At 42.1% G+C, this 11644-nt stretch overlaps 1 protein-coding gene across 2 annotated transcripts in view; it reads left to right on the top strand.

Annotated features, from left to right (window-relative positions):
* Window positions 1–2444: 2444 nt before the first annotated feature.
* The window catches only part of slc2a4rg (SLC2A4 regulator), a 40185-nt gene continuing 30985 nt past the window's right edge, over window positions 2445–11644 (top strand). For both annotated transcript variants that reach the window (XM_031845426.1, XM_031845425.1), the window contains exons 1-2: window positions 2445–2902; window positions 4975–5207. In XM_031845426.1, the coding sequence (XP_031701286.1) occupies window positions 2615–2902; window positions 4975–5207 (521 nt within the window). In that variant the 5' untranslated portion in view covers window positions 2445–2614. The remainder of the gene's footprint in view (window positions 2903–4974; window positions 5208–11644) is intronic.

Raw genomic sequence — 11644 nt, 5'->3', positions numbered from 1 at the left:
CCAACAGCTGAGATGCTCAACGAGCTCTGTTGAGGCTTCCCTTTGACTAGTTTCGTTGTTGCTCTGGCTGTCACTTTACGTGTCACATTTTCTTTTTCCTGAGAGAAAGCACTGATCTGATATATATATATATATTTTTTTTTGTCTGTAACACTGTTACAGTTACACACTGAATCGAGACGGATGTTCACTGCACAAACAAATACAGTATGATGATGTAAATGTGTAAAATACTCTGTTGCTGTTCTGATGTTGTTCCAATGTAACATACAGTATATTTGTTGAAGAAAAAAAAAAGAAAGAAAAGATGGTTATCACAGACACGTTGTGTACTTTGTGGATGCTTTCCATGCGGATACAGATGCTGTTTGTTAATTGTCTTCTTAATTATGGGCCAATACTGCTGTGACAGCTGTAGCCAATGTTGTCTGTTCTTAAAGCACAGGGTTTAGTTTAAAAATAATGAATATAATAAAGTATAGGTGTGACAGTGCAGATATGCAAAAGATTGTAATGTTTTATATTAACCTTCATAAAATATTAAAGTGAGTTTTTACTTTTCTAATAAAGTGGCACATTATAATGTGTGTTGGTGTTTGTCTTATTGCAAAGGTGTCAGAGGGATTAGCAGCTTGCAATAGATGCAGCTTGCACATGTCAGGTTTTTAAGAACAAAGGATGAGAGAGCCTGCAGGCCGCAGGTACTCTTCTGCTGCGAGCTTCTTACTGTGCACGCGCATCAGAAGAATGAGCTTGATCCGGTTCAACCTAAAAACAATATTTAATGTACTACACAAAGTTCACTTACAAACTGAATTAACTATCAATAGTAATGTTCTCGAGAGCAGAGACCACATACACGCATCTCCTCACAGTCCGGCGCGGCCAGTTAGCTGAAAATGAGAGCTGCAGTGATCTGAGGTAAACTCCCTAAAACATTGTCTTTTGTATCCCCTGAGAGTCAGAAAGTGTCCGATACTGTCATAAAACGTGTGAATGACCCTCAGTGGCGATTAGTGATTGGCTTCATTTGAATCCTGTCCCCTCCCATTATCGATCCCTGAGCAAAACATCTTGGACTCCTCCTCTCTGTCCTGCTGGTCAGCTTGGCATTTGACCGTCCCTCTGTCAAAACTATTCTTAGTGTTTTAATACCTACAGTGACTATACTTCTATGATTTAATACATTCAATGAGTTAATATACTGTAACATATAATATTCTCTATAAGCAAGAATATTGTAAACCTATAATACATTCCATATGGAAACATTGTGACTAACATATTTATTATTGTAACACTTCTACTCACCACTAGGGGTGTTATTAAATCCTACTAATAATGCGTTTAATACTGAAATTCTCCACACACAAAGAAAATGTGCTTGTGGAAAATTGAGCAATAAACCAGAAGTGTCTGCGCTACGGCGGGTAGTTTAGAATAGATTAGATAAAGAGGCATTCAAGTGCCTCCAGCCACTGAAATACAAATAAAACAAAGGTTATTAATAACAGTTCTAATGACAGTACAGGCCTATGATAACAGCATGTTTATGAGCTGCACATTTCCAACAAGTTCTAGGTGAAGAACGTTGTTGGAAAAAAAGATAGACATGTTTACAGTTTAGTAAATAAAAAAAAATACAGTATGAATACACCAGTTAGTGTATTTTGTACACAAGAACACCACGAAAATAATAATACAAAAAACAATGCAAAGCTGTAGGAATGCAGTGTTTCTATTATTTTGTCCACCTTGAAATGCAAACAAGTCAGTCTCATAAAACTGAACATTGCATTGTAATCATCTGCATTTACTGCAGGACTATTTTCTTGGATTGCATTATTTTTGCTGCATGGTGTCCACAAAACTATTCTATTAACTTTACGTTGTAACAACATGAATACTTTTGCATTTGTCGACAAAAATAAAGTGGGTTTGTAACTTGTAGGAGGAGGAAACAATCCGCTGGTAAAGTACTTTAAAACATGATCCGTTAAATCATCTTTGGTTTGCAAAAAAAAGAAAAAAAAGTAAATGCGCCGTTTGCTTCTGGAGCCTGCAGGCTGTTTTTTGTCTTCTGCTCTCCCTCCTCCCTCCTCCCTCCTCCCCTCCTCGCTCCCTCCCCTCCTCCCTCCTCGCTCCCTCCCCTCCTCGCTCCCTCCCTCGCTCGCCTCGCCTCGCAGACCGGCTCGTCAACAGCAGACACCGGCCGGTAAACTGCACGACACGCCCCCTCCTCCCCGCCCACATTAGGGGGGAAAAACCATGATTGACACAATCAAACTAGCCAATCAGAGGCCGCCTCGCGGTGGAAGCGTGCCAAAGTGTAATGTTTATGTACGTAGCCGACCAATAGGAGCAGAGCAGAGGAGGCGTGGCACCCTTTTTGGAGGAAAGAGGCAAAACAACATTTTACCACCCCCCCCCCCCCACCCCCTGACCGGGCGGCTTTTTGGATATCCTGGGTGGGTGGTGGTGGCAAAACTTAGACTAGAACAGGAGTTAAAGACACTCGCGACAAAATCCCGATAAATGTCTCTAACTCCAGACATTTGCGCTAAAACCATCTATAGAAAGCTGGTTTTCTTTCTTTAGTTCTGTCTGCAAAGAAATGGATTCCACATATATTGTGGAGCAGCAGCAGCAGCAGCAGCAGCCGTCGAGGGTCGTAGGTGCTGCGGAGTTCAGCTGCCGGACGGGCCGCTCCGTGCTCCGCGACATCCGGGTCCCCGCGGTGCAGAGCAACGGTCCCGTGCACATGTACACAAACGGGCCCGTCTTCTACAAATGCCGAATGGACGACGGGGGCTCCGCGGCGGAGGTTCGAGGCGAGAGAACCTCTCTGCGAGGCAACGGACTGGCTCCGGGGGGTCGAATCGTATTTCACGACGTGGAGAAAGTAAGTACCGTTTATCCGAGTCTTTTAAATGTATTTATTATTTTAAACACGACTCCATAAGCCGGTAAAGTGAACTGTACACCCAAGTTTATTATATATAAATATGTTAAATATATATAATTATATTAAATATAAATACATAATAATCTTTCACGACGTGGACAAAGTAAGTACCGTCTATCCGTGTTTTTTTATTTACTTATTATTTTTTTAAAGTGTTTACACTCGACTCCATTAGCCGGTAAAGTGAACTGTACACACACGTTTAAACGTAGATAACATCGAGCAAAGCGACGTAATGTCATATAACGTTTTGACAGCTCTCACGCGCCCGTTATTGCTCTTAAACCACTTTGTTGTTTAAAAAAAAAAAAAAAAAGTGATTTCACCAACTGCTGTCATCGAATAACGTGTTATCTAAACCGCTTTAAATGGCGGCTCATTCTGTGTGCAAAGTTTACAGAAAACAAACTACTGGCCATACCTCTTCCTCCTCCTCTTCCTCCTCCTCCGCCTCCTCCTCCCATAACCGTAGGGTGGAGCCACGGTGAGGGCTTCACCCGCTGCCGAACTAGTAATAACACTTTTTAGTACACATGTGACATGTTGTCAGGTCTTTTTATACAGTAGGGACTTTTTTTTTTGCATGAGGTTTTAACTTAAATTGTATGTTTTTTTTGCATTGCATTTCGCTGGAGTGTGTTTTCTACTTGCAGGGTCAATGAACACTTGACATTAAACATGACCCTGCAACATGAAATATGTCAGTTAATAATTGACCCTGCAACATGAAATATGTCAGTTAATAATTGACCCTGCAACATGAAATATGCACAGGTGGCAAATTGTCACACCTGCTGTTGATATGGATTAGAAAACAGTTTATTCAAATAATAATTAGTGAATGTCAGGGTGATAATGACACAGTTGGGTAAAAACATATATTAAAAGTTTTGTAAATGAACATTTCAATTAATGTTTTTTTTTTTTTTTTAGAGCTGCAAAGATTAGTTGAATGATCAATAAAAGTTGATGTTATAATTCGTAATAGTAATTTATCGTCTTTCACTGGACTCATATCGTGATGAACTACTTTATATATTTTATAATAACTTCCATTTCTCCCAAAAATCTGATGTGGAATATTTTGAGGGAATCCTAAAATCTTTATTTAAATATTTATAATTTCACTTGAAGCTTGTTTGTGTTTATTTTGAACTAAAGTTTCTTCATAAAATAATAATTTGTCAAGTATTTCATTCAAACAGGAGTGCGCAACAATAGGCTGTATACCATGTGGTTATTAAATTTAGATTATTTATTTATGGTATTACCAGAAAACATGCTGTTTTATATCCACTGTGCTGTGTTTTTACTTATTTATTAAACCTTTACTGTGTGATTACGTATTTATTATATTTGTTGTGATCTTGTTTTTCTACTTATGTCTCTTGTTTGTTTGTTTGCACTATCCACTTCCCCGCTGTGGGACTAATAAAGTATTATCTTATCTCATATCATATATATTGTTATTGAGATATGAATTTACCTTTATCGTGATGGAACATTTTGACCATATCGCCCAGTCAAATATGACGTAAATATGAACATCTTTAGCTTTTTAACTGTTCGGTCGGAAAAATAAAACAAGCAAAGAAATCAACACCATTTATATTATTAAAATTTTTTTTCCAACATTTTATAGACTCAAAACTTGCCGATTATGTATAAAACAGCTGGCAGAGTAATTGCTTATTTTTAGGATCATGTTTTGCATTTAAGCCAATTTTTACCTTTTCAGTTGGGATATAAGAAAGTTCACATACAGAGAAAGTCAGCTGGTCAAGATGGGAGATGGTTGTCATCAGCTGTTTACAGCATTACACTTACTGACAAATAGTTGAACCCCAAAAAACACTTCCATGCAAATTAACTCACTTCAAGATTTCTGTGATTAATCAAATTATAAATTAAAAAGAGTTGCGCAAACTCGTCTAATTCTCCAAGAGAAGATCACATAAAGCATCTGATGTATGAATTCTGACAGTCACGTGTGACTCGTTTTGTTCCAGACTGGCCTCGGGGACCACCGAGACGCGGGTTCCTCTGGGATCTTGAAGAGGACCAGTCCGACTCACTGCCCGGGCGTGAACGGGCGGACGCCAGGCGGCTTCATGCACTTGGACATCAGGAACCCAGGGAAACAGGCAGAGCTGGCCCACAACTTCAGGGCGCCACAGGGGCGGATCGTACCACCGACGGATCGCACCATCCCTTCCTCCCACATCCCCGTCCCCAGAAACAGGTACGGAGATGCTCCACACTCACACACCCCCTCCCCTGTATTTAGTTTCATCCACAGACCTATTTAAGTTTCTACTCGGTGCAATGTAGGAGCTAATTTGACTCAGAATCTGTGGTGGACAGACGTGTTCCTGAACTAGAATAGAAGTGGAGCTCAGCCTCTGGCTACAAACCGTACGGCGGTTTTGGGCAACGAATGGCGCGGGGGGGGCGTGAGCGGTCGACTGACCACATGTTTGGTGTTCCCTCCAGAAGAGTTTCGAAATGTGCCCCCGAAGAGAGCCAGAGCTGGAGAAGAGGGCCAGGATTGCCCAATCGCTGGAGACGAGGAGAATAAAGAGGGAGAAAGAAATTAGATAGTTCCAGTGTGTCGGTGTTGTTTACTGCTAAATGTAAACAGCATATTCCTTTTGGATGATCTAAATTATGCCTTATTCCAAATGAAGCATTTTCAGATTAAAACACGTGGGATGTGCCGATATTATTCAGGTTTTTTAAAAGCCTTCGTTGGACGTGTTTACAGCAGGAATTTGAGTCAACTGGGGTTTTTCCACACTTTCCTGTTTACGGCCAGCTCTGTGCGTTGTGCTTAAAAACCAACGAGGCAATAGTTTGCAGAGATGCATGAACAAAAGAAAAGCCCACATTTCTGGTCAGAAGAAGAAACACACCTACTTTTAAACATTATGAAGGACTTGGATATCGACAGGTTTTTTATTTTAATATGTGCATATAGTGCAGTGCTGACCTCATCAAGGAGGTATTTGAAGGAATGAAAGAGGGAGCCTGTGTTTGCTCCAACAAGTCTTCCACTGGTTACGTTAATCTGAATATGCGCGGTTGCATCTAAACAGGGATATTAGTGGAATATTAATTTTCATTAGCCATGTAAACAGATTGTCTTTTTCATATTTGTGCATGTAAATATCTTGCTTGACTGCCTCTAAGCCCCGTAATATCCCGGTGGACCCTCCTTTGACATGCCATGCTAGTGGATGCATCAGTGTGATGTGCTCACTGTGTGTCAGGCAGGAAGCTGTGTGTGCTACTGTGTGCTTTCTTTTATGTTTCATGTGCAATGCAGTGAGTTTTTTGGCTCCCATTGTTTTGCATATTTGTGCTCAGGAAAGTCTTAGTTAAGTCTTTAAGCAGAAAGACACGCTCAAACAGACACAGAAGAAGCAGAACATGCATCCAGGGAGGAGTCTGCAGCACAGCTCCCCTCCTTCTACACATGCTGCTGGTTACTGTCTGTGTCGACACGCTGCCTGTCTGCTTACACGTTCACACAATGCCCGGTGGCAGTACAGCAAAGCCTGAAAACTGAGCAGCTCTTCTCCTAACCTGCCATAGGAAACTATTTTTGCACAGATTGTTGGTCAACACAACAGGATTTCAGCGTGTTTGATTGTAGGCGTGGTGCGTTGCGGGTCGAGGGGGTGTGAACGCCACACTTCTTTCCGTCCTTCATCATCACGTGAACTTCATCATCACGTCAACTTCCCGTGCCGCTGGTCATGTATGACAAGAGGAGAGTGTCTCTGGGGAAACACACAAGACTGAGCATGCTTTATTAGTGACAAAACCGGGCCGCTGCTCTCGATCCGAGTTCCTGAAAAACGTCTCTCTTCCACAACGTGTTGAAGGCTGCCACCACAATAACAAGCTCTGAGTTGACACTACACAGAAAGAGGTTGCATAACATTATGTAACCGTGTGGTCATATTAGCCGAGCCTCTGTTCGTGTTGACCTTTCTGATTAACTGCCCCCGTTGTCTTCATCCTGCTCAAATCAGGCTCTCCGCTCGTCTCTTTGCCATGACTCACATTTTCATTTAAGCCATTTAAATATTTAGTCTACTTGTGACTGAATGCTTGCTGAAGTTATAATATTGTTATATATATATAAAAAATTAAATACTAAAAATACATAAATGTTCATTATACTCGGCTTAGCGGCTTCCAAATTCACATTTCATGACAAAAGAGGATTTATAATAAAAATGATAAAATAATCAAAAACAAAGGAACAAAATAAGAAAGGGGAGGGGCTAAAGGTTTGGCTACTGTTGTGAGGAATTCAAGCATGTTCAATAGCACCCCTAGTGGTGGATATTAAAGGTCACAATATGTTTATTTATAGAAGTATAAAAGTATAGTCATTGGATGTATTGAACGATGAAGAGGACAGAGAGGGATTTTGAGTGGGGCTTTTCAGAGACGACCATATGAATGCGTGGAGTGTGCTGCTTTACGGAAGGAGAGGGGGCTGGACCAGAAAAATGGGTCAAAGGCCAGGAGGAGCTTATTGGATTTCAGCCAATCATTGAGCTGATCGATGTGTAATATGAGACATTTCAGAGGACTTCAGATCTTCTGGGGGCCATCGGCGACACACCAGTCGGCCGGATGGCCCGGATTGGGCCTCTGTTTCGTGGAACATATTGTTATTAATAGTGTGATTCGGTTTGTAGCTGTTCTTGTGTTTGTGGGATAATAAATCCATTTGATTTTAACTCCAACCAGCTGTTTTGTTTTGGAAACGGACGCCAAGCACATGGCTGCAGTGAGGGGGTGGGCGGCTTCTCTCCGTGTTCAAAAGTTACCGCCCTAACACTGTACACATCTCTATATAAATATATATATAAACAGTAACTCAGAGTGAGCACTTTCACAGTTACATAGTTTCACTTCCTCTCTTTTTTTCTTTCAAGTAATGTCTTCAATGGCAACATTGTGTCACTGTCAACAGAACCCTTTATTTTCCTTCTCTCCCCAGTATCGTGTAACAGGATTAAAGATGTTTAAAGACACCTGAGCCATAAATCTGTCGCTCACCCTCCGTGTGTATTACGTCGCTCACTATATCAGTGACTTATTGTTTCTCACACATACACACACAGTGCTATTCACACCTCGCCTTGTCAGTTTGCGAATGCTTGAAAGTAGGTCACTGTCCTTCTGACAAGCCCGGGCAGAGACCTGAAGTAGGCGTAACCAATCGACGGCTGCAGGCATGAGGGGTTGTTTTGTGTACACACCAAACCCCCGGAAGTTACCATTGAACTGGTTCCCTCCACAAAAAGAGCCAATGGGAGTGGATTTTGGATTATTGCAGAAACTGAGCTCTGTGGCCAACACTCGTTTATGATACTTGCACTTTTTATTCAGCAGGATAATCTTCACAAATGGACCTGTGAAGGACTACAGGATTCGATATATAGTTTGTCTATATAAAATATACTCATGGTAATGCCTATATTTGTGGATCAAATGAGAAAGTACTCAGTACTTTCTCATTTAATAAAAAAACAGCTTCAAGTGAAATTAAAGAGAAAAATTATATTTCCAGCTGAACTATTTTGACATGTATGCACATAAATACATAGTAGTACGATTAACACTATACATCACATACATAACACGATACATTCATATCAGACTTTTTAAGAAATTAAAGTTTAATTAAAGTTTAGATTAGGTTGAGTTTGAATGTGCATGATTTAAAGTCCTTTAAAGCTACACTGCACATTTAAACACCCCCACCCTCCGTCTCAACCTTGCCTCTCCTTGTGTGTGACTCTCTCTCCCTCCCTCCCTCCCTCTCTCTCTTTCTTTTCCTCGTTCTGTCTCTGATTAATTAAGTCTCTCTTGCACTCTCACCCTGAAGCTGTCAATACTCATCAGCGCACTGATAAGGTAACAAAGAGCAGCCAAACAGAAGAGAAGGGAGGGCGCTGTGTTGTTTTGATGTGAAAAGCTTTTTCTTCCTTATCTGTCCTTGGTCAGGTACACTGTCACCACAGTAGAGTAACATGAATAGAAAACACTGAGTGTGCATAAACAAGACACCAGAGCAACCAACTGGAGTGAGGGGGGGTGGGGCTCTGTTTTTAACATAATTACAGCCTTTGACTGCTTAGAGTCACCAGGAGGGGTTAGGCAGGCAGGCTGGAGGAGCAGAGACCCCCCCCCCCCCCCCCAAAGGGGACCCTCGTACCTGTTATGGGGGGACGGGGCCCCCCCCCCCCCCCCAATCCAGTCTGGGATGTCTGACCCACATCCACACTGCTGACGTGGCACCTCAAGTGGAGCGGGCCCACTTCTTCTCTGACGCTTTTAATATTTCCATATAAAAACAACGTGTTTTTAGCATGTTAGCATCATCAAAAACAAATTCCCTCTGAGTTTGATGCAGTAGTGTCGTCCTGTCCTTGTTTTTTTCTCCCTTTCCAGACCATAAGAGGTCAAATATTTTTGCGCTGACACGGGCAACTGGTGGGGGGTGAAAGGTCATCCTCAATGAATGCAGTCATGTGAGCGAGGAGGGTCCGATCGGGACGTGAGCAGACATCTGGCACAGGTCAGCCTCAGGTTGTGGGGTATGTGCTGCGTGGACAATTTACAACCGCAGAAGGTGGTGTCAGACAACTCGTCATCCCACTGCAGCTTTAAGGTCTCCTGACTCAGAGGTGTGTGTGAAGGAGTGAGGATCTGTCAGAGGAAGACATCTTTTAAGATCATGTGAACAAGAGAGTTTCATAGACGAGGAGAGAAGGAGGCGCAGAGGAATGTTTTTTCCTGCAAAACAGCCTGTTGCAAAAGTTACGTTACGCTAGAAGTGGCTCCTTCATATCCCGCTGCGTGTCACATTATGAATCCTCCGATACGTCCTCGTGTCTAATAGGTTGTACACTGTACATCGGTTCTTTGGTGAGATGCTTTAGGGACGGGGAGAGAGGAAGGAAACTGTTGCTGCACAGCTCTGGCACCGCTGCAGTAAAATGTACTGATAGACACTTGCAACAGGCCTCCTGTTCTGCCTCAGTAGCATTTGGAAACACCACAGTCAACCGTCTTTCCTCTCCCTTCAATCCATCTCTCTGTTCCTTCTACCCGACTCTTCATACCAGCTGGGCAGCTGCTCCCCCATCTGTCCACCGGCCTCCCCCCCCCCCCCCACCTCTCGTCTCTCATCGTATAACCTCCCACTGCATTTCTGGCTCCTTCATACAGCTATTATCACTCCCATGACAGTGTTCCCTCTCTGTCTTTGAGTCAGTGTCAAGCTCATAAAAGTGCCTAAAAAGTTCCATTACAGTGAAGTCAAGCGTTTACTATGCTGGTGTTGTTTATCAGACTGTCTCAATGGTCACGTTGAGCTCCAGCTGTTATTTCAGTCCAAACATTGATACCATATTGACCTTTTTCACAGCCAACGTCATGATTACGTCACGGTGTTAGCTGGAAGTGAAACAAATTCAAAGACTTAATACTGAACAGAATAAACCTCAGAGTAGTGGGCTAAAGTTACGATAATGTCCTCTTGCTGTGATGTTGGGTGCCAGAATCGAATCTGGTATACGTTAGAGATGATAAACCGTGATTCAAGGCTCTAGCGAGCTACAATATCGACAAAAATTACGCTAACAGTTTAGCTTAGCCTTCTGCTAACCTCCTCAGCCCTCGTGGTTGTGGCTAAATTAATAGGCTAAAATTATTAGAGGGCTGAAATGATGGCCGCTGTTGGGCTAATTTTTCTGTAACCAGTGTAGCATGAAAGCATGGTGGAATTTACAAGCTAACTAGCAGCTGACTGACGACTTGGCTAGCTGGCTAATTCGGCCGTGCTCTCATGCAACCCTGGTTACAGAAAATGATCCGAACAAAATGTTTCTATATATTACGATAGCAACGTGCTTTCCTAAACTGTGTGGACATAGCATTAAGTTGTTTAATTCTACTTGTTTAACGGCTGGCTTGTTAGCGAGCTACTTTGCTAATTCCACCATGCTTTCATGTTGCACAGACAAGCCAACGATTGACTTAGAAATATTTCGTCACTGTTTATTACGTTGAAATCACATTTTTCTTGAGGTAATAATCTCGAGGGGGGTTTTCGTTAAATAAATGTCTGTTATTAAGTTTTACGAGCTGAGCGTCTGTGACGACATTCCCCGGAAAAGGTTACAAGCGACTCACAGTGAGGGGAAAAAAAAACACCCCCGCAATTACCACTCACCACCACAGGTGGCGCCAAAGAGAATGACAATGGAGATCTTTAAGATTGTAGCTTTAAAGTCACACAGACTGATTAGATGATAGTATTTTCACATTTAAACTGTAGATTACAGCAATAACACTAATCCCGTATTATTGCTTCTCACCGTGATCAATCAATTGGCTCAATACAGTCGGAACATGTTCTGAATGTTCCGCTTAATGCTCCATTTAGTTGACAAACGACTTCCAAATCCAGACCCTTGGTGGCTGAGGAGGAAGTCTTCTTTTTGAAAGTATGAAGGAACTGTTTTCAAAATGTTCTGTAAGCCTGTAGCTTCATGGGTTTTGCTTTCTCCTGCTTTCAGTCTCTGCACGTATACATATCCCTACACACACACACACACACACACACACACACACACACACACACACACA

Source organism: Anarrhichthys ocellatus, unplaced genomic scaffold, assembly GCF_004355925.1.
Source record: "Anarrhichthys ocellatus isolate YVR2014 unplaced genomic scaffold, GSC_Weel_1.0 scaffold5, whole genome shotgun sequence".
Classification (NCBI taxonomy): domain Eukaryota; kingdom Metazoa; phylum Chordata; class Actinopteri; order Perciformes; family Anarhichadidae; genus Anarrhichthys; species Anarrhichthys ocellatus.
The sequence above is the reverse complement of the archived record's forward strand: the minus strand, read 5'-3'. Positions and strand labels throughout refer to the sequence as shown.